This window comes from Podarcis tiliguerta (genome assembly GCF_965153285.1).
Source record: "Podarcis tiliguerta genome assembly, chromosome: 2".
NCBI classification, from domain to species: domain Eukaryota; kingdom Metazoa; phylum Chordata; class Lepidosauria; order Squamata; family Lacertidae; genus Podarcis; species Podarcis tiliguerta.
In genome coordinates, this window is record NC_139535.1 from 3,387,507 (window position 1) to 3,410,070 (window position 22,564).

General features: G+C 44.0%; 3 protein-coding genes across 4 annotated transcripts; all 3 read left to right on the forward strand.

The window, feature by feature from the left end:
* Window positions 1-4,798: 4,798 nt before the first annotated feature.
* Window positions 4,799-5,827, forward strand: LOC310672888 (vomeronasal type-2 receptor 26-like; the record flags this gene model as incomplete). Its single annotated transcript, XM_083430540.1, has 1 exon — window positions 4,799-5,827. A coding segment is annotated over one exon (927 nt), but the record flags the coding sequence as incomplete, so codon positions are not given.
* A 527-nt stretch (window positions 5,828-6,354) lies between these two features.
* LOC310670394 (vomeronasal type-2 receptor 26-like) lies at window positions 6,355-13,089 on the forward strand. 2 transcript variants are annotated; one of them, XM_083425669.1, is made up of 5 exons: window positions 6,355-6,903; window positions 7,774-8,068; window positions 9,092-9,925; window positions 11,535-11,762; window positions 12,529-13,089. In XM_083425669.1, exons 1-5 carry the CDS (start codon window positions 6,665-6,667, stop codon window positions 12,661-12,663), a joined length of 1,731 nt encoding a protein of 576 aa, XP_083281795.1. In that variant the 5' UTR covers window positions 6,355-6,664; the 3' UTR covers window positions 12,664-13,089. The 2 variants fall into 2 exon arrangements, with proteins under 2 accessions (XP_083281795.1, XP_083281796.1); XM_083425670.1 differs by lacking the exon at window positions 6,355-6,903 and having other exon boundaries at window positions 7,430-8,068.
* An 855-nt stretch (window positions 13,090-13,944) lies between these two features.
* On the forward strand, window positions 13,945-17,729 carry LOC310672890 (vomeronasal type-2 receptor 26-like; the record flags this gene model as incomplete). Its single annotated transcript, XM_083430543.1, has 3 exons — window positions 13,945-13,961; window positions 15,212-17,094; window positions 17,525-17,729. The coding sequence occupies 2 exons, from the start codon at window positions 13,945-13,947 to the stop codon at window positions 16,179-16,181; spliced, it is 987 nt and encodes a 328-aa protein (XP_083286669.1). The 3' UTR covers window positions 16,182-17,094; window positions 17,525-17,729.
* Window positions 17,730-22,564: the final 4,835 nt, after the last annotated feature.

Genomic DNA, 22,564 nt, shown 5'->3' on the forward strand with positions numbered 1-22,564 from the left:
AATAAATGAATTGTCCAGTAGCACCTTAGAGACCAACTAAGTTTGTTCTTGGTATGAGCTTTGTGTGCATGCACATGGTATCTGAAGAAGTGTGCATGCACACAAAGCTCATACCTACCAAGAACAAACTTAGTAGGTCTCTAAGGTGCTACTAGAGAATATTAAAAATTGTGTGTGTGTGTGTGTGTGTGTGTGTGTGTGTATCTACTACGCCAGACCAACACAGCAACCTACCTGAGTCAAAATGATTGATACAGAATTAATAGACCCTTCAATAGTTACCTTGATCTGCAAGACTATGGACTGCTAGCAATGATCATGTGACCCTTTCAAAGAGAAGACCAAAGATTCCTTAAAAGGAAATGACATTCATATTAAATCTCCATTCATATACATTCCTAGGGATGCCATCATAATAGCAAGATAGCATTGTACTGCATGTAAGAAGTTCAATAAATTTTAATTTCCAAAGTTTCTCCACAAACCCATTCCAAGGCCAAATGGTTCACTGGTCTAGGAGATGGTGTCTCTATAGACAAGAGCAACACACCTGCCTTCACCCCCTAGTCTAGCCACGTGCAGTATCATAATCTCAGGTGGGCACAGCTAGGTAAGGTCAGGCTCCCTCACCTGAATCATAGAATCATGGAATTGTAGAATTGGAAGGAACCCTGAAAGTCATCTAGTCCCACATACTGCAATGCAGGAATCTCGAATAAATCATCCTTGCCAAATGGCCGTCCAACCTCTATTGAAAAACCTACAATGAAGGAGAGTCCACAACCTCCTGAGGGAGACAGTTCCTCTGTCTTACAGCTCTTAGCCTCAGAATGTTCTTGGTAATGCGAGACACATCAGTCCACTCGCGTTCAGTCAAATCTTGAAAAGAACCTATTTCTTAGGCTGCTCAACTGATGGAAGAACACATTCTGAAAGACCTCAAGTATATTGGGAAAATGATATACCAATGGTAAAGGTAAAGGTAAAGGTACCCCTGCCTGTACGGGCCAGTCTTGACAGACTCTAGGGTTGTGCGCACATCTCACTCTATAGGCCGGGGGCCAGCGCTGTCCAGAGACACTTCCGGGTCACGTGGCCAGCGTGACAAAGCCGCATCTGGCGAGCCAGTGCAGCACACGGAAACGCCGTTTACCTTCCCGCTAGTAAGCAGTCCCTATTTATCTACTTGCACCTGGGGGTGCTTTCGAACTGCTAGGTTGGCAGGCGCTGGGACCGAACAACGGGAGCGCACCCCGCCGCGGGGATTCGAACCGCCGACCTTTCGATCAGCAAGCCCTAGGCACTGAGGCTTTTACCCACAGCGCCACCCCCGTCCAATGGTACTTAACTCAAAATACGGCAATTTACATTAGACACAACAATTCAAAAAGATTAAAAATTTTGAGGTCTCAAAACAGAGAAAGGAAGTCAATATGTGTATATGTACGTAAAGATTAGTATGATGGCAGGGTATGGGGTTTTTTTAGGTGTGGGTTTTTTCTTTTTTTTGTTTCTGTTTGCTTTGATTTGTTTTTGTTGGTTCGTTCTTTTTTAAGGATTTTATCTTTGTAATTTTTGTTGTAACTTTGCATTGAAAATAATTTTTTTAAAAAAGAAGTATATTGGGAACATTAAATAGAAAACCCCTCCATGGCCACTAGGTGCCTAGATAATATGTGAACCACCTGGGCTGAAACAGCCAACTTTCTTAAATGCTGCGATCTTCTCTGTCATTCTAGTTTCACCGTTTCCTAAGTGATTTTCAGTTCTACAATGCTTCTATGGGTGGAGCATATTTAGATGAGAATGGGGACCTGACAGCTGAATTTGACGTGGTGAACATTGTGATGCTGGCCAATGACTCCCTTCACACAGGGAAAGTTGGGAGTATGGAGAGAGAGGGGTCCGCAGACGTAAAATTCACCATTGATCAGGATGCCATCGTGTGGCCCCTTTGGTTTAATAAGGTGGGTTAAATCATTCAGATACATTTGACTATGATCCAAAAAAGAAAAAGAAAACAGAGGATATTGGATTGAAAGGGATTTTAGTTTTGTAATAATAATAATAAAAATAAATTTTATTTATACCCCGCCCTCCCCAGCCAAAGCTGGGCTCAGGGCGGCTAACAACAATAAAAACAATCCAACATTCTAAAAACTTTCCACCATAAAATCAATCAAAAACAAATTGATGGCAACCAGCAAGCAAGACCCTGTGCAGATTGCCAGAGGAGGGGGTCAGGCTGCGCCCTGATCAAAGGCCTGGTGGAACAGCTCTGTCTTACAGGCCCTGCGGAAAGATGTCAAGTCCCGCAGGGCCCTAGTCTCTTGTGTCAGAGCGTTCCACCAGATTGGTGCCACAGCCGAGAAAGCTCTGGCTCTAGTTGAGGCCAGCCTAACCTCTCTGAGGCCTGGGACCTTCAGGATGTTTTTATTTGCAGACCGTAGGTTTCTCTGTGGGGCATACCAGGAGAGGCGGTCCCGCAGGTACGAGGATCCTAGGCCGTATAGGGCTTTAAAGGTTAAAACCAGCACCTTAAACCTGATCCTGTACTCCACCGGGAGCCAGTGCAGCTGGTATAGTACTGGATGAATGTGATCTCACAGTGACGACCCCATAAGGAGTCTCGCTGCGGCCTTCTGCACCCGCTGGAGTTTCTGGGTCAGTCTCAAGGGCAGCCCCACGTAGAGCGAGTTACAATAATCCAGTCTGGAGGTGACCGTCGCGTGGATCACAGTGGCTAGGTCAGGGCGAGAGAGATAAGGAGCCAACTGCTTAGCTTGGCGGAGATGAAAAAATGCCGCCTTTGTTATAGCTGTAATCTGCGCCTCCATAGAGACGGAGGTATCGAAGATTACACCCAAACTCTTAACGGACGATGCTGGCACTAGTTGCACCCCCGCAAGAGATGGGAGTTGCCACCTCAATCCCATATCGCCCCATCCCAGCCAGAGGACCTCTGTCTTCGAAGGATTTAACTTCAACCGGCTCCCACGAAACCATCCAGCCACAGCTTCCAGGCATCTGGTCAGTGTGTCTGGGGCCGAGTCAGGATGGCCATCCATCAACAGATAGAGTTGGGTGTCATCGGCATACTGATGGCAGCCCAGCCCAAAACTCCGGACAAGCTGGGCGAGGAGTCACCCCCACTTCAACTCCCAGGAGCATATTTATGAAAGTAATATTTTTTGCCTCAACCTGCATCACTTCACACTTGTTTGCTTTGAATTACATTTCCCAATTTATTGCTTAATCCGTCTACAGATTGACTATTGTTTTTTAATATTTTATTGGCAGCCACCCAGTGTGGCTAGGGAAACCCAGATGGGTGGGGTATAAATAATGAAGAATTATTATTATTATTATTATTAATCACTCAAGTTTGGAGAGGTTCTGTTGGAGGTCTTCACAAACTATTTTTGTTTAAAATTCGCTGAACAATTTAGTAAATTTAAAGTTCAATCCAGTTCAATCCAGTCAAATCCAACTATGGGGTGTGGCACTCATTTCTGCTTTCAGGCCGAGGGAGCTGGCATTTGTCTGTAGACAGATTTTCTGGCTCATTTGGCCAGAATGACTAAACCGCTTCTGGCGCAACAGGACACCAGAGCGTAGGGAAATGCCATTTACCTTCCCACAGCAGCAGTATCTATTTATCTACTTGAACTAGTATGCTTTCAAACTGCTAGGTGGCAGGAGCTGGGAGTATTGGCTCCAGTATTATTGCATAGATAGACATACCTGTGGGAAGGTTTACTTTAGTAGAGTTAAACAATCCCCTGTATAAGTTTATGCAGCTTCTTGCTGACTTAGAATCATAGAATCATGGAATCATAGAATCATAGAGTTGGAAGAGACCACAAGGGCCATCGAGTCCAACCCCCTGCCAAGCAGGAAACACCATCAGAGCACTCCTGACATATGGTTGTCAAGCCTCTGCTTAAAGACCTCCAAAGAAGGAGACTCCACCACACTCCTTGGCAGCAAATTCCACTGTCAAACAGCTCTTACTGTCAGGAAGTTCTTCCTAATGTTTAGGTGGAATCTTCTTTCTTGTAGTTTGGATCCATTGCTCCGTGTCCGCTTCTCTGGACATGGACTTGTCTGCGTTCTACTAATAAATAGGCCTTCCTGGTTAAAAATCCCTTTGAATCCCGCTTAAATAATACACACACAAATCTGATTCATGTAATATAAAACCAATTTACTCTAAATTCATTCAGGTTTACAGAAGCGTACCTGAAGGCAGGTTTAGGTTACATAAAAAGCAAACGAACTATACCAGAGGGAAGTTGGTCCTGAGGTGACTGCAACTCAGCAGTTATCTTTCAAAGCTACCAGCAACCGCCAAACTGGTTGTCACAGCAACCGGTTAGAACCTGGAGGCCGTTAGTCCTCTGTCGGAATGTTGCACTTGACTGCACCTTTACATCCCACCATACCACTAACTCCTGACCATCTTTCTTTATGGGCAGACTGTCCCTCAATCCAGATGTGCTGGGAGCTGTCATATTGGGGATGTCAAGGTCATCCGGGAAGGAGAGCCACATTGCTGCTATGCTTGTGCTCCCTGTGTAAAAGGGACCATCTCCACTGTGGAAGGCAAGTGAGAGAAGGAACAGGGCAACTTTTAAAATCTTGTCCAAAACAGTATCATTTTATCCCCCCCCCCCATAAAACCTTTACCCAAGGTTGGGGCATGTGCTTTTCACGCAACAGATTGCCGATTCAAGTCATAGTTTCTCCCGCTGGAGCTGGGAATGTCCCATGCTTGAGACCCTGGGTACTGAAATGACTCATCTTCCTTTCAGATGCAAACATCTGCACCAAATGTCCAGAAGATCAGCACTCAAACAAGGACCGAAATCAATGTGTTCCCAAGATTATCACTTTCCTGTCCTATGAAGACTATTTGGGGATTCTCTTGTCTTCCTTTACCTTGTTATTCTCCTTAATCACATGCTTGGTGTTAGGAATTTTCATTAAATACTCAGGAACTCCCATAGTCAAAGCCAACAACAGGGACCTTTCCTACACCCTCCTTGTATCCCTCTTGCTCTCCTTTTTGTCCTCCTTGCTCTTCATTGGCCAGCCAAGAAAAGCCACCTGTCTTCTCCAACAAATTGCATTTCTCCTCATCTTCTCAGTTGCTGTCTCTTCTTTGTTGGCCAAAACCATTACCGTTGTGCTGGCTTTCCTGGCCACAAAGCCAGGGAACAGGGTGAAGAAATGGCTGGGGAAGACTCTGGCCAACGCTGTTGTCCTTTCCTGTTCCAGTGTCCAAGTTGTCATCTGCACCACCTGGCTGAGTACCTCTCCCCCATTCCCAGACTCAGACATGCACTCCCAACCTGCAGAGATTATCCTGCAATGTAATGTAGGGTCTGCTGCCATGTTTTATGGTGCCCTTGGCTACATGGGCTTCCTGGCTGCCATCTGCTTCACGGTGGCTTTCCTAGCCAGGAAGCTGCCTGGGGCCTTCAATGAAGCCAAGCTGATCACCTTCAGCATGCTGGTCTTCTGCAGTGTTTGGGTGTCCTTTGTGCCCACCTACCTGAGCACCAAGGGGAAATACATGGTAGCCGTGCAGGTCTTCTCTATGTTGGCCTCCAGTGCTGGGCTTCTGGGCTGCATCTTCATGCCCAAGTGCTACATTATATTACTCAGGCCTGATCTGAATACAAAGGAGCATCTGACAACAAGAAGTAAAGATGCCATCTGATTCTTTGTACATTCTTTTCCATTGTAGGGATCTGTGAACAGAAAGGCAATAACAAAATCCAGCCACTTGCAGGTATAAAATGAAATATTCAAATGCCAAAAAACTTTGTCAGGAGAGGATCTGAGGTGATGTGGAGAGATACAAATACTCTGAAATAAAATATTCGACTGGCACAGGAGGCTTCAAGTCCCCCCCCCCATGCATAAAAAAAGTCCATCAGGCAGCAGAGGTTCATCATATCAGGCCCCAAAATGTCCTGAAAAAATAGCTTGATGCTGGCTTATCTGGTGAACATAGAATCATAGAATTATGGAAGTGTAGAGTTTGAAGAGGATTCCCAAGGGGCATGAAGGTCAACCCTCTGCAATGCAGGAATCTCAACCAAGCATTCATGACAGATGGTCATCCCAACTCTGATTAAAAACCTCCAAGGAAGGAAAGTCCACAACCTCCCAAGGGGGACTATTCAAGCAGCTCTTGTTGTCAGAAACTTTTTCCTGAAGTTTAGTTAGAGTCTCCTTTCTTTTAACTTGAAGCCATTGATTCAAGTCCTACCCTCCAGAGCACCAGAAAAAAGATTGTGATGTTTTCTTCCAGCTCTGCAGCTGCTGCCCAAGCTCCACAGTGATTCCAGAGAGGATTATTCCCCACATACCTATCATAATCATGGTGATTTATTCCTTGGCAAAACTTAAGCAATGTACCCACTTTTGACACAAAGAACAGATATTTCAGAAATGAAAGCTTGAAATGCCTGCTGCATATTTAAAGACCTCTTGTGCCATCGAGGGCTTTGACTTATCTTCCAGGCAGGCAGGGATTCTGCCAGTGTGAAAGCTTCGTATCCTCCCTTTCCTCACATTTTCTCTGGGGCTTCGGTCTTGTTGGAGACTTTGGGCTTCATCTAATTCGCTTCTTGCTAAGTTGAGAGCAGATTTAATGACAGGAGGCAGAGCCAGAGTGAGGCTCTTATTGATGTTGTTGTTGCTGCTGCTGCTTCCCTGTGCAGCTTCTAGGATGCGGAAAGGAAAATGCCCATTGAACTTGAGAAGGGACCATCCCGATGCAACGAATTATTACAAGCCAGGAGACCACCTCATAAGCGGGGTCATATCTACATTACAGACAGTTCATCCTGAACACAGTTTCCTTATCCCCCCTTGCAATTACATTGTAAGGTAAGCTGTTCTTTCCCCTTGCAATTTCAGCATAGCAGATAAGATTGTGATTAATGAGTAGGCTAATACATAGCATTTTCTTGAATACTGTTGTGCTTAGCTGTGACTGCCCAAGCCTCTAATGCTTATATACCAGGGACAAGTCCTGCTTTCTAGAACTTGCTCAGTGAAGGCACAAAATGCATGTGCATTGCTTCCCTCCTTTCTTTTTTCCACTGGAAAAAAACACCAAATTGATGGTGAATCATGAAGATCCAGAGATCATCTGCATCCCAGGTTCTTGACTTGGGAAATGTGAAGATGGCCTGATCTGCACTCCTCTGAAAGGAGCAGAACTATAACTATTAAATTCTCACAATGTATTTATAAAATTAACATATAATCACGTTGAATTGAGTCTAGAAATCAACTGGCAGCCAGTACAGTTCACCTGCCCTGGGATCTTAGGGTGAAAGTTAGGTACTAAATAGGATAAGAACAGCAATAACAATTAGAAGCAGGAATTATAAGACATAAAGATCTCTATTTTACATCTCCTCTTCCTTTTTTAAAAATAAGGAAGCAAACTCTTACAACCTACCACTCCCCTTGAACTAGTGCCCTGTCCTTTTCCAAATTTTTGCTCATTATATTTGAGGGTGGTATTCACTCCCTGCTTCCAGCACTCAAGTGCTCAAATATGCTTCTATCTCCCTTTAACTGGCAAGCAGCCGTTCACATTCCAACAAACTCACAGATGGCTGATTATGTGATGTGGATGTTCTGTTTTGCTTCATTCTTGTGGCTGCAATTTCTTATAGGACTTAGAAAACAGGAACTTGACACTTTTCACTGAACAGAGACTGATATTAGGCTTCATGTTTATTACAGGGAAAGAGGGACAAGAGCATACTGGAATCTCCTGTCCTTCATGATCGCCATCCATGAGTTTAACCAGGACCCTAGGATCTTACCCAACATCACCCTGGGCTATGACATCCATGAGAACCATTTCAATGCAAGGATGACCTATGACGCCACGCTAGATCTGCTTTCTCCTGGGAGGGCCAATGTCCCAAACTACCACTGTGGAAGACAGAAGAAGCCCTTGGTTTTCATTGAAGGGGTCAACTATGACACCTCACTCCAGATTTCAACTATACTAGGAACCTACAAAATCCCCCAGGTATGAACACACTAGCATGGGCAACATGCAGAGAACAGCCATTTCTTTGAATAGGAAGCAAATTATGAAACTCACTCCCAGAGGAGGCAGTGAAGGTCCTAAGAGAGGATTAAACCAATTCATGAAGGCAAGGGCTATTGATGAATGCTAGGCATGAAGACTGTGATCTACATCCCTAGTTGGAGGCAGCAATGCTTTTCGGTGCCAGTTGCTGGTTTCTTACAAGCATCTTGTTGACTATCGGATTAGATGGGCCATTGGCCTGATCCAGGAGGCTCTTCTTATGTTGAAGGATTTGTCCTGCTGGGTGAAGAAGGGTTTCAAAAGAGAATCACCATCAGAGCCGACTAAGGGGGGGAACAAGCCTTTTGGAAAGAGAGATGCCTCTCAGAAGCTACAACAGGAGGCTCACAAGATGTGTACTGTGAGCTACTAAGTACTTTATACTTACAAGGGGGAAACAGACTCTTTTTTCAGCCAGCACTTTATAAGAGGACAAGGGTTCATGGTGAGTTCTGGCACCTCTTTTTCTAGGAAAATAGCAATTTACACAGGGCATGAATCATACTCTGGTGGGGCAGAAATGCAGCCTCCAGAAGACATCTCTGGGATGGCTTCACACAAGCCTATTTTGGTAAGTTGCCCTGGGACTTTAAGATGAAGGAATAATAAATACTGGGCAGAAAAACAAATCTAGGGAACAAAACTCGTGAAACTAACACTCAATTGAGCTAAAAATTGACCCCTTCCTCCGAACCAAATGTTAAAAGGAGAAAATCTTAACTCTACATAGTCTCAAACATCGGTGGGAGGGGGGCATTCTGGGTGGAAATGATGTTGAAGATATGTTATATTGTTGCCTATAATGAATGAATCTATTTATTTCGGTCACTGGCCAGAGTGTATTGTTTCCTATAAGTGTCCTACATCTCCTTTCCAGAGTAGCACTGGAGAATATTGCTCTCCCTGACCACAATTTCCAGTTGACCAATAAAACCCTCTATATGTTCCTTTTCTTCCTAGGTCAGTTATGCTTCAGTTCATCATGCGCTTGACAAAACGCAATCTCATTTGTTCTACCGTATGACCCCAGATGAAGCACCCCCAAGCTTAGGGATTATCAGACTACTCCTGCATTTCAGGTGGACTTGGATCGGGCTCATAGCTGCTGACACTTACAATGGGAAAAGGTTTCTGAACACCTTCGCACCTGTGCTTGCTAAGGGCGGTGTCTGTGTTGCATTCTCACAAACCATTTTACGAGGCTTCTTTTTTATAGCCGATGCATACAAAAAGCTCCGGCAGAAGATTTCACTTTCCATGGACAGGCGAATCAATGTGTTTCTTTACTATGGGGACTTTCAGTCCACCCTAGAAGCCGCACGTACGCTAGAAATAGTGGGTGAAACCCTGGAACCCATTACTGGGAAAGTTTGGATCACAATAGCTTTCTCATATGTCAGCTGCAGCATGTCTCCGGAAATACTTGAGAACAAACACATTCATGGATATTTATCTTTATTTTTCCAGACCAAAAAAAGATCAAAACATGATGGTAATCTGCCAGTTTCTTTCCCCTATAGTAATTTCCATCCATGTTGGCCTGAAGGCTATCATTGCTTATACTCAAAGCATGTGTTATCTGTGAAAGGCCAGAGGCGATGCAAAGTGAAGGAAAATCTTTCGGGTTTCCCTCAGGACGTCCTTGAAAGGAGCCTGTTTCAGGACACTTACAGCATTTACAACACTGTCCGAGCTCTGGCCCTTGCCTTAAATGCTGCGTACTCCTCTAGATCCAAGAGGATAGTGATGGTGGGACAGAACAGGTTGGAAGATGAAAAAGTCCAACCATCACAGGTATTCATGTTTCTTCTCTAATGATCTGGATGGATATTGTTCCATTTTAAATAACGATTCGTTCAATGACAGATTTGTAGGTCCATTTCCTTTAATTAACAGAAATTAAGCAAGAATTAAGCTGGACCATAAAGATGGCTGATTGCCGAAGAACTGATGCTTTTGAATATGTTGCTGGAGGAGACTCTTGAGAGTCCCATGGACTGCAAGAAGATCAAACACATCCATTCTGAAGGAAATCAGCCCTGAATGCTCACTGGAAGGACAGATCCTGAAGCTGAGGCCCCAATACTTTGGCCACCTCATGAGAAGAGAAGACTCCCTGGAAAAGACCCTGATGTTGGGAAAGATGGAGGGCACAAGGAGAAGGGGACGGCAGAGGATGAGATGGTTGGACAGTGTTCTCGAAGCCACAAACCCTTTCCAAGGTCAAGAGGCTCCCTGGTCAAGGAGATGGTGTCCCTGTAGACAATAGCAACTCCCCTGCCTTGACCCCCTAGTCTAGTCTTGTGCAGTATCAAAAATTCAGGTGGGCAGAGCTAGGTAAGGTCAGGCCCACCCAGCTCCGTCACCCAAATCATAGAATCATGGAATTGGAGAGTTGGAAGGGACCCTGAAAATCATCTAGCCCCACATACTGCAACGCAGGAATCTCAAGTAAATCATGCTTTACAGATGGCCATCCAACCTCTCTTGGAAAACCTCCAATGAAGGAGCGTCCACAACCTACCGAGGGAGACTGTTCCACAGATCCAACGTCAAGCGGCTCTTAGCTTCAAAAAACTCTTGGTAATGCAAGCCAAATCAGCCCACTCATGGGCAATCAAATCATGGAACAGCATGTTTTTAATATGGACTGATCTGACATTCAGTAGTAGCAGCACCAGACCAGAGGGCTCAGTAGATCTGCTACAAGTAACCTCTGGTGGTGTGAGAGGGCTGGAAGAAGAAACAGAAACCAAACACCTAGGTCTCCACCCCTGATGGTGGCCAGCCCCCTTCCCCACTCCAGCCATGCTTTCCCCTGCCCATCACCACGGGAATTGGGGCAGCATCTTGACCATGCCCTGCTACCTGCCCACCTGAAAGTATTAAAGCATTTCCATTCACCCCGTTTACAATTGGGGGATTAGGCCACAGAATAGTAATCGAAGGCACATTACTAGACATGCTCCATGTGGTCAGAAGTAGATGTTAGATGGCCTAACTACCTTCCTCCCACTGCCTCTCATTCAGAGGGGGAACTCCACCAAAAAAAGCTTCCCTTTCAACCAGCCTCTCACCCTGGTTGAGGGTCACAAGCCTGCCTCACGCAGTGCCTGGCCTGCAAGTCTGCAGCCTGTCTGGTAGCTGTCACAACCACATCCACAGCCATAGCTTGGAGCAAGACTCAGAGAGGAGGTGGAATTCCCTCCCCAACCTCAACACAGAGGCTCTTGGACTCAACCTATTTCTCAGGCTGCTCAGCCCATTCTGAAAGACCTCAAGTATATTGAGAACATTAAATAGAAAAACCCTCTAGGGCCACTATGTGCCTAGATAATATGTGAACCACCTGGGCTGAAATAGCCAACTTCCTTAAATGCTGCGATCTTCTCTGTCATTCTAGTTTCACCGTTTCCTGAGTGATTTTCAGTTCTACAATGCTTCTATGGGTGGAGCATATTTAGATGAGAATGGGGACCTGACAGCTGAATTTGACGTGGTGAACATTGTGATGCTGGCCAATGACTCCCTTCACGTAGGGAAAGTTGGGAGTATGGAGAGAGAGGGGTCCGCAGACGTAAAAGTCACCGTTGATCAGGATGCCACCGTGTGGCCCCTTTGGTTTAATAAGGTGGGTTAAATCATTCAGATACATTTGATTATGATCCAAAAAAGAAAAAGAAAACAGAGGATATTGGATTGAAAGGGATTTTAGTTTTGTAGGAAGAGTCATCCCTACTTCAACTCCCAGGAGCATATTTATGAAAGTAATATTTTTTGCCTCAACTTGCATCACTTCATACTTGCTTGCTTTGAATTACATTTCCCAATTTATTGCTTAATCCGTCTACAGATTGACTATTGTTTTTAAATATTTTATTGGCAGCCACCCAGTGTGGCTAGGGAAACCCAGATGGGTGGGGTATAAATAACGAATTATTATTGTTTGCTTTGAATTACATTTCCCAATTTACTGCTCAGTCACTGAGGTTTGGAGAGGTTCTGTTGGAGGTCTTCACAATCTATTTTTGTTTAAAATTCCTTGAACAATTTAGTAAAGGTAAGGTTAAAGCCAATTTAATCCAGTCGAATCCAACTATGGGGTGTGGCGCTCATCTCTGCTTTCAGGTCGAGGAAGCCGGCATTTATCTGTAGACAGCTTTTTTCGGGTCATGTGGCCAGCATGACTAAGCTGCTTCTGGTGCAAGTGGACACTGTGACGAGTGCCAGAATGCATGGAAAAGCTGTTTACCTTCCCACAGCAGCAGTACCTAATTATCTACTTGCACAAGTAAGCTTTAGAACTGCAAGGTTGGCAGGAGCTGGGACTATTGGCTCCACTATTATTGCATGGATGGAAAGACCATTAACTCCTGGCCATCTTTCTTTATGGGCAGACCGTCCCTCAATCCAGATGTGCTGAGAGCTGTCATATTGGGGATGTCAAGGTCATCCGGGAAGGAGAGCCACTTTGCTGCTATGATTGTGCTCCCTGTGTAAATGGGACAGTCTCCACTGTGGAAGGCAAGTGAGAGGAGTACAGCTTTGAAGGAATAGGCAAACTTCTGTATGTGTGTTTTAAAAATCATTTTTATTTATTTTCCAATAAAAACAGCCAATCAACATATCCGCATCATAATCCAATTAAAAACAAGAAACTAAAATTTAAAAATACCAAATTATAGTCCAAATTGTAATTATTAATTTTTCCGGGTTCCCCATAGTCTGGACCTCTGAAGCATATCTCCAAATCTTCCGTCCTGCCTCTTCTCGTTGTTTTCATATTTCTGCCTTCTGCTTTTAACACTTTAAAGTTCTCCGCCCCTGGCTATGCGATTCTCAGTCATGTCAAAAGTCCTATCTCCTTTCATTCATCAAATACAGCTTTATTTGTAAATATATATTTTTTCAACTGTCTATTTACCAGCGCAGCTTTTCCTGACTTCATTCCAATCTTCCAAGCCTTTCTTTTGAGATTTAGTGACACAGTGTCTTCCACATTGTTGAGTTGTTACTATAGATTGTTGGGGAGACTGTTTGCAATATTGCAATGTAAATGAATAGTGTTCCACGGATATAAGTCATTTGGCGATCGATCAGCCTTCTTGGAGACCACACAATCTCCCTCCTCCGGGCCCTAGAGGGGGGACATCCATTCAGCCTTCTCTCTCTCTCTCATAATGAAAAATTTCTGCAAACAGCTGCACTATACGTTATCCCAAATTGTTATCTCAAGACATTACAGTCAGCCAGCAAATATTTCCTACTCCCCTCGAAAAAGGGAGGAATTTTTACCTTTCCGTGCTGCATCATATTAACAAATGCCATCTTGTTTCTTCTTTTATGTTTATCAAGTCTTTCAAGTCTGAGTAAAGCTGCACAGTTGAATACTTAATTATAAATAGAAGCCCATCTGTACTCTTTTTTAAAAAAAATTAGGTTTCTTAATGAGGCATAGAAAACCAATTGTAGATGTTAAGAAGAGAAAAAAGACATACCAAATACCTCCATAAACGCCATGATGAGACACCAGGGACTGTAGAGTTCTGCAGGTTTTTTCTTAATCTTCTTCGGTCCAGACCATGTCTGTTTATTGTCCAAATCCAATTATTTTATCAAACAGATATTTCCGGCTATGAGAGTGACATCGGAGAACGCCAGTCGTGTCGTGCTCTGGGACCCAGCTTCCTGTCGCTTGCACCTTGATGCAAACTGACAATCTCGGGCAATCTATGGGTCTACGAGACAGTCCTCCCCCACCCTGGGGAGTCTGCCAGGGCTAATTACCCCCCTATCAGCCCTGGATTACCGGCATGGCTGGGATTCGATCGTATGGGAGTCAGCCATTTCTCACTGCCGGAAACAGAAAGCGAGTGTCAGGGCTGGCTCCGGGTCCCAGCTCACCAAGGACCAACGCTAGCCGATAGTACAGTATCAAAGTCTTTATTGAAGAATAGTCTCCATTTACAAGTCTCAGCGTCCCAGCCCTACGTCTGGACTCTAGACCGGCGAAGCTCTGTCTGGATCTCCACCCCCCGTGCACCAGTTCAAGACTCTAATCTTACTCCACCTCTTCCTTCTCTCTCTCTTCCTCTGGGTCTTACTACCCCCCGGGGTCTCATTCCTCCTGGACTCTTCCGATGCGGAGCTAGACCCCTCTGACTCCTCCCCCTCTCTTCGGCGGGCTTTAGGACCTGGCTCCTTACCCGGGCTGCCCACCTTGCCGCCCTCCTGTACATTTGAACTTGGCGCGCGCGTGCGTTTTACTTTCCGAATGACCGTTTCCTCGCTCCCTGACGAGGGTGTGGCCACTCCTGCCTCACGTTCTCCCTCTGCCTGCGCGCTCCCTGATCCCGATGCCTTGGACTCCTCCCCCCTACTGCACTCTGGGGGGGACGCTGGTCCGGATTTCCAGCTGCTACTCTCTGAGTCCCCTTCTTCCCGAGGTGTCCCCCTGGGCACTCCCCTTGCCCTGACCATGGGGGCCCCTTTCTGTGAATCCTCCGAGTCACTGGAGAGACTCAGAGATCTTGGACTACTGTCGCCGCTGACATTTCCTTCCGACTCCTCCCCCTCGCTCTCTGTTTCTTCCCTCTCCAGTGACTCTGCTCCTGAACCCCTGACAGCGAGGGACAACTTTTGTGATCCTCTCCAACACAATGCTATTTCTTTATTTTATCCCCGCCCGCCCCATAAAAAATTACCTTTACCCAAGGTTGGCGTATCTGATGGGTAGGGTATAAATAAATCATCACCATCATCATCATCATCATCATGTGTAGTGATGATAGACTCCCTGTGGTTTGATTTTGAACTGGGTTTTCTCTTAGAATCGTTAGAAATAGGACATCTGGTTTCTCTGAAAGTGGGACCCATGTGGGACCCATGCTTTCCTCCTAGGAAACAGTTTGGATTTTCACCTGCTTGGTGCCCACCCCGTTCCACCAGCCTTGCCAGAGGCTTTCCTGGAAAACTTCAGATGTGTCTGCTTCTGCTGGTTGAAAGGCTGTAGTTCAGTAGCACAGGATTTGATTTGCATACAAAAGATTGCCAATTCAAGTCATAGGATCTGTAGGTCAGGGCTGGCAATGTCCCTTGCTTGAGACCCTGGATACTGAAATCACTCATCTTCCTTTCAGATGCAAACCATTGCACCAAATGTCCGGAAGATCAGCACTCAAACAAGGACCGAAATCAATGTGTTCCCAAGATTATCACTTTCCTGTCCTATGAAGACTATTTGGGGATTCTCTTGTCTTTCTTTACCTTGCTATTCTCCTTAATCACATGCTTAGTGTTAGGAATTTTCATTAAATACTCAGGAACTCCCATAGTCAAAGCCAACAACAGGGACCTTTCCTACACCCTCCTTGTATCCCTCTTGCTCTCCTTTTTGTCCTCCTTGCTCTTCATTGGCCAGCCAAGAAAAGCCACCTGTCTTCTCCAACAAATTGCATTTGTCCTCATCTTCTCAGTTGTTGTCTCTTCTTTGTTGGCCAAAACAATTACTGTTGTGCTGGCTTTCCTGGCCACAAAGCCAGGGAACAGGGTGAAGAAATGGCTGGGGAAGAGTCTGGCCAACGCTGTTGTCCTTTCCTGTTCCAGTGTCCAAGTTCTCATCTGCATCATCTGGCTGAGTACCTCTCCCCCATTCCCAGACACTGACATGCACTCCCAGCCTGCAGAGATTATCCTGCAATGCAATGAAGGGTCTGTGGCCATGTTTTACGGTGCCCTTGCCTACATGGGCTTCCTGGCTGCTATCTGCTTCGTGGTGGCTTTCCTAGCCAGGAAACTGCCTGGGGCCTTCAATGAAGCCAAGCTGATCACCTTCAGCATGCTGGTCTTCTGCAGTGTTTGGGTGTCCTTTGTGCCCACCTACCTGAGCACCAAGGGGAAATACATGGTAGCTGTGCAGGTCTTCTCTATGTTGGCCTCCAGTGCTGGCCTTCTGGGCTGCATCTTCCTTCCCAAGTGCTACATTATTATACTCAGGCCTGGTCTGAATACAAAGGAGCATCTGACGACAAAAAGCAAAGATGCCATCTGAATCTTTGTACATTCTTTTCCATTGTAGGGATCTGAGCAGAATGGCAATAACAAAATGCAGCAACTTGCAGGTATAAAATGAAATATTCAAAGGTCAAAAAGCTGTGGAGTGATGAGGCCCAACATATGAGTCAAGAGAGGAGAGGAGGTGACAGGAGAGTTAGTTTAAATCAGTATTGATTTCAAAAGTTTAATACGTCCTGTACTGACCACCATAAGACACCGAAGTCAGTTTAGTGCTTAGAAGCTAACCTCCTCTTACTCAAATGACATTTCATTTTGATAGTGGTATCGCGGCACTCCAGCAGGGTTTGCTCGAACAACCATCATTTTTTATTTCTTAACTATGGATCTTCCTCACTTCCCAAGGGCAAATGCAGGCAATTTTGCACAACTGGCAGGAAACCTGCACAGCTTAAGCCCCACTCAAATGAATGAGCTGTTTTCTTAATAATTACTGATTCAGTGGAGCTAGAACAACAGAAATTCCTAATGGACTGGGCTGCTTGTAAGGCATCCAGCTTTCAGTTGGAAGTGCTCATTTCCCAGGAACTCAAATCCAAACAAGGTACTTCATAAATATTTATTCATCCAGTATATGTAATGTAAATATGATTGCTTATATTGCGCTAAAACTTAATATCCTAAAAGAGTAAAGAAATCAGGAGTTGAAAAACTACGGAGAAGTGTCCATTTTTTGACTAAACCCTTAAAAATGTGCCCCTTGGAGCTTATTCACAGATAAAATCTGGCTCACAACTCCTTCCACAGTCCCATAATTTCAGGGCTTTCACCTGTGGATTAGCAAAACATGTACAATGTACTAAAAGGTAAAAGGTGTTTTTTTAACTCTATTGACTTTGTAGATTATATAAGGCAGTCTCCAAGGTAAGTCAACTCTATCCTTTGTTGTTGTTTAGTCGTTTAGTCGTGTCTGACTCTTCGTGACCCCCTGGACCAGAGCAGGCCAGGCACTCCTGTCTTCCACTGCCTCCCACAGTTTGGTCAAACTCATGTTAGTAACTTCGAGAACATTGTCCCACCATCTCGTCCTCTGCCGTCCCCTTCTCCTTGCACCCTCCATCTTTCCCAGCATCAGGTTATTTTCCAGGGAGTCTTCTCTTCTCATGAGGTGGCCAAAGTATTGGAGCCTCAGCTTCAGGATCTGTCCTTCCAGTGAGCATTCAGGGCTAATTTCCTTAAGAATGGATGCGTTTGATCTTCTTGCAGTCCATGGGACTCTCAAGAGTCTCCTCCAGCACCATAATTCAAAAGCATCAATTCTTCGGCGATCTGCCTTCTTTATGGTCCAGCTTTCACTTCCATACTCTATCCTAAGACAAGTAAATAATAATCTCTTTCGGTACAAGCAGCTTTTCCACATTCACTACTTCCAAAGTTTGAGTAAGGAAGCCACTGATTAGGTTAAATGGGTTCCTTCACATCTTTCCAGCTTTCATATTCACATTAGCTTGAGCTCGAAAAATGTTAGGGGTTTCCTCCATAACTCTGACAAGCAAGTTATCAGTGTAGTCTTCCAGCTCCCGCACCTGCTGATCTCTCTTTTTTTTTTTAATAAAGTTTTATTAGATATTTTATAATTATAAAAAGAAAAACAATGAAGAAAAACAATACATGAGTTCCACAAACAATACATCAACAATAAAAAGAGGAAAAAAACAATACAACAATACAACATAAAAAAACACACAAAAACATACATCCAAATTTTATATCTAAATCTTTCATTAGCTTATTTCCTCGACTTCCTCGCACCTCCCTTTTTTGTATTCTAGTTCAAATTATCTGGTTCAACAAATCCTTTCCCTCCTCTTCAATTTTTATTCTATAATTTATCCTAACACAATTTAACTTTAAATTTTCCACTTTAACACATTAACACTTAATATTCATATAATTCTTAATAACCCTTCTGCTAAAACCATATATCTTCATTCCAATATACTTCTAACATTCATTAATTTTGCAATATTTCTGTAAATATACTTTAAATTTTTTCCAATCTTCTTCCATCGACTCTTCTCCCTGGTCTCGGATTCTGCCGGTCATTTCCGCCATTTCCATGTAGTCCATCAGTTTCATCTGCCATTCTTCCCGGGTGGGTAGTTCTTGTGTCTTCCAGTACTTTGCGATGAGTATTCTTGCTGCTGTTGTAGCATACATAAAAAAAGTTCTATCTTTCTTTAACACCAATTGGCCGACCATGCCCAGGAGAAAGGCCTCTGGTTTCTTTAGAAAGGTATATTTAAATACCTTATTCATTTAATTATATATCATACCACAAGTATGCATGCCAACCAAATACATTATTAAAACCTTCCAAGTCCAAAACATCAGTGTTTTCAAGACGCATCCATTCTTTCAGCCAGCAAAAAGCGGCTGATTCATAATAAAGTTTAAGGTCTGACAGGGCAAATCCACCTCTTTCTTTAGCATCTGTTAATATCCTAAATTTTATTCGAGGTTTCTTGCCCTGCCAGACAAATTTAGAGATATCTCTCTGCCACTTCTTGAAACAGTCCATTTTATCCACAATTTGCAATGTTTGGAACAAAAACAACATCCTTGGCAAGGACGCACCTGCTGATCTCGCTTTGCAATCACATCTTTCTGCTTCAAGACCAGCTGGATCAGCTCGCTGTGTGTCAGCTGGCCATAAGCGTAGGTGGGATCTGAAGGATCATATTTCTTTAGGAAGGAAGAATGAACAGGTTAAAGTCATTTTGATATTCAAGCACTGATGCAAGGATCAGAAGGAAGGTATAGAAACCTCTGGTTTCAGGGATTACTGGGGAATCCCAGGAATGATGTCAGAGCAAAGCATCTTAAAAGCTACTGAAGATTCACAAAAACTAGAATTTCAGGATTTGCCAGTAGGTAAAAAACAATAAAAAATTTAACAAATAATACATCAAAACTGGAAAGAAAAAACAATACAACAAAACAAGAAAAAGACTAAAACATTTAAAAGCACACCCAAATTTCATTTCTTTATCTTTCATATGCTTGTTTCCTCGACTTCCTCACGCCTCCCTTTTTTGTATTCTAGTTCAAATTAGCTGATTCAGCAAATCCTTTCCCTCTTTCTCAATTTTTGTTCTATAATTTATCTTACAGTTTAACTTTAAATTTTCCACTTTAGCCCATTAACAATCATTTTTTATATAATTCTTAATAACCCTTCTGCTAAAACCATATAACTTCATTCCAATATTCTTCTAACATTCATTAATTTTGCAGTATTTCTGTAAATATACTTTAATTTTTTTCCAATCTTCTTCCATCGACTCTTCTCCCTGGTCTCGGATTCTGCCAGTCATTTCCGCCATTTCCATATAGTCCATCAGCTTCATCTGCCATTCTTCCCTGGTGGGTAGATCTTGTGTCTTCCAGTGCTTTGCGATGAGTATTCTTGCTGCTATTGTGGCATACATAGAAAAAGTTCTATCCTTCTTTGGCACCAATTGGCTGACCATGCCCAGGAGAAAGGCCTCTGGTTTCTTCAGGAAGGTATACTTAAATACCTTTTTCATTTCATTATATATCATTTTCGAGAAGGTCTTAATCCTTGGGCACATCCACCAAAGGTGAAAGAAGGTACCTTCCGTCTCTTTACATTTCCAACATTTATTATCGGGCAGATGATAGATTTTTGCCAGCTTGACTGGTGTTATGTACCACCTGTAAATCATTTTCATTAAATTCTCCTTTAAGGCATTACATGCCATAAACTTCATACCTGTGGTCCATAACTGTTCCCAGTCAGCATCATAATGTTATGCCCAACGTCTTGTGCCTATTCAATCATAGCGGATTTCACCATTTCATCTTGAGTATTCCATTTGGCTTGCATTTTCAAGGGCTAGTGCTGAAGGTGCAACCAATGGTTTGTTTAGTTCAAATCCATCATCAGGAGCACTTTTCTTCATGAGAAGCGATACAGTCTGCCTCTCACCAGTCGCCTTTTTATTTGCTGTCAGCTCTCCCCCCTCAATGGAGGACCGTAACTCTGAGGAACCATCTCCACTCCTGGACAAATCTCCAGAAACTGCAATCTTTTCAGTTGTTGTTTGTTGTTGTTGTTTAGTCGTTTAGTCGTGTCTGACTCTTCGTGGCCCCATGGACCAGAGCACGCCAGGCACTCCTGTCTTCCACTGCCTCCCGCAGTTTGGTCAGACTCATGTTTGTAGCTTCTTTTCAGTACCCTGGGGATAATCACTCAGCTGCTCATCATCCAATCCCACTTCTGGAATAACAGAAAGGGTGGTGGGTTTTACATTCAGATCTCCAGGGATCAAATTGCCAGGATCTATCTGATTAGTTAAACCTTCCTTTTGGGGCTTCTCTGAAGGCACACCATGAACGTGCTTGGAATCATCATGGTTCCCTGATAAGGAGGAAATAGAGAAAGATGCTGGAGGTCTGTTAAAACTTTCAGAGTCCTCTCCCACTTTAGACACGGGAGGATTATCCATATCAGAAAGCTGAAAAGCAGAAGGATCCAACTCAAGAACAGAAGTTGGAGGAACAGGCAAGGGAGACTTAGCAGAGTTTGAAGAATCCTCTATCTGGGATTCTTGTTCCCTTTTAGGAGCAATTGGTTTATTTTCATTCCCAGAAGCAGAAGAGGTAGCAGCTATAAAGCATTCAGTATCTTGCTTGGATTTCTGTCCCCATTTTGTAGTGAACGGATTGTTGTCACTAGCAAACCTATCAGTGTCCCGAGGTTGCTCTTCTGGATCAAATTTAGAGATAAAAGGGTTGTTTTTATTAGAGTGATAGGAAGGAGAAAAAAGGGAAGCGGAAGGAGGTGGAGAAATAGCAGAAGTGGCTTTGGTTTCATTCTCTGAAGACACGCCCAGTCTGTAAAAAGGGACAAAATAAAATCTGCATGTCGGTTGCAGATGCAATGTAAGACAGGCAGAAACATTTTGAAGACAATTTTAACAAGGTTGCTGCATGTTAAGTGAATAGGAAAGGTGTAGGGTTTTAGCAAATGTTACGGAAATTACGGGGGGGGGCACATCTTTAAAGTTAAATATTACAAATATTATGCCTGAATGTATCCTTTCAACTTGACAGCTCAGGGAAGTTACCTAGCTTTAAAAATAAAATAAAATCATATCCTTTCCCAGTTTCCTCCATTCCAAAGCTTTTTTTCCCCTTGAAAAGGGACTCCAGGAAGTTCTCAGAGGTGACAATTGCTGGGCTCCTTGTTAGCCAAAGGAAGCCAAATCTCATCACCTGACTCGCCTCAGGCTCCAGACATGCAAAGGAACTTCTATTGTACTTTTGGGTGGTGGGTACTTAAGACATATTTGTCTATGCTAATCTTATACCTGAGTCTTGCCCTGCCATGTCTGCTTATGCTAATCTTGTACCAAGGACTTGTCTGGACATGTTTGCCAAGGTTGAACTAGTGTAACCCCTGTCTACCCCTCCCCTTTTGTGACATGTCAGTGATGTATCAATGATGCTGTACGAACTGTATTCTGGGATATGGTGGGAAAGTTTTAAAAGTCTTTGTCACCCCATCCTCGGGGTTCAAATTTGCTCTTTGAACCTATTGCGCAATAAACTTTGGTCTACAGCTATTTGCTCTGGTTGGCTGGACTCCTTCCTTTATTCCGCAGGGACCCGCGGGCTCTGCCCGACGAGCTGGGTGACTGAGCAGCCTCACACCTAGATTTTTCCATAACAGCAAACCACCCCCTTCATATTATAATTTACCTTTTAACAGCAGCAAATGCTTATAAAAGAAAACAACACGTTGTCTATCAGTAACATCTCTTTTCAATAGAACACCTTTTTAATCCCAATTACACTATAGTATTATCATAGTATTAGTAGTACAGTGAAATATACAAAGCACCAAGCATACGGGAGTCAGGCAGGGAAAAGAGTGGGGCCTTTGTGACACACAGCTTCCATGCAGAAGCAACGTTTTATCCAAAGGTTGCATTCCACCAAGCCATAAAGATCGCATTTTAAATTGCGAACGTTTTTTGCCCCCCACAGCCAGAAAGATTCCTGCTCAGGTTTGTCTATCTCCTCCTTAAAATGCAGCAACTGGAACTGGACAAAGTACTGAACCCGGCTAATCCTACACTGACCACAACACTCTGGCGCATATCCTCTCTCTCCTTCGAAGTTAAAGCATACCCTTATCCGCATTCCTTCAGAAGACCTGCTATGACTCCCTAAATAAAGAATGAGCGAAAATCAGATGCAACGGGTCATATTTAGGAGGCCTCTCTAGGCAGCGCCTGGCTCCAGCCCCCTCTCCCTCCCTCCCTCCCTCTGCGCATGTGCCCCACGCCCCAGCAAGCAGACTGCCCCTGGCAGCGGGAGCTCCGCGGGAGG

Excerpts from the sequence above, each read along its gene's own strand:
- LOC310670394 (XM_083425669.1), top strand. The coding sequence starts at position 6,665 with ATGACAGGAGGCAGAGCCAGAGTGAGGCTCTTATTGATGTTGTTGTTG. Across the intron at positions 6,904-7,773 it reads CCTTGCAATTACATTGTAAG|GGAAAGAGGGACAAGAGCAT; the intron begins GTAAGCTGTTCT and ends TGTTTATTACAG. Across the intron at positions 9,926-11,534 it reads AAAAAGTCCAACCATCACAG|TTTCACCGTTTCCTGAGTGA; the intron begins GTATTCATGTTT and ends CTGTCATTCTAG.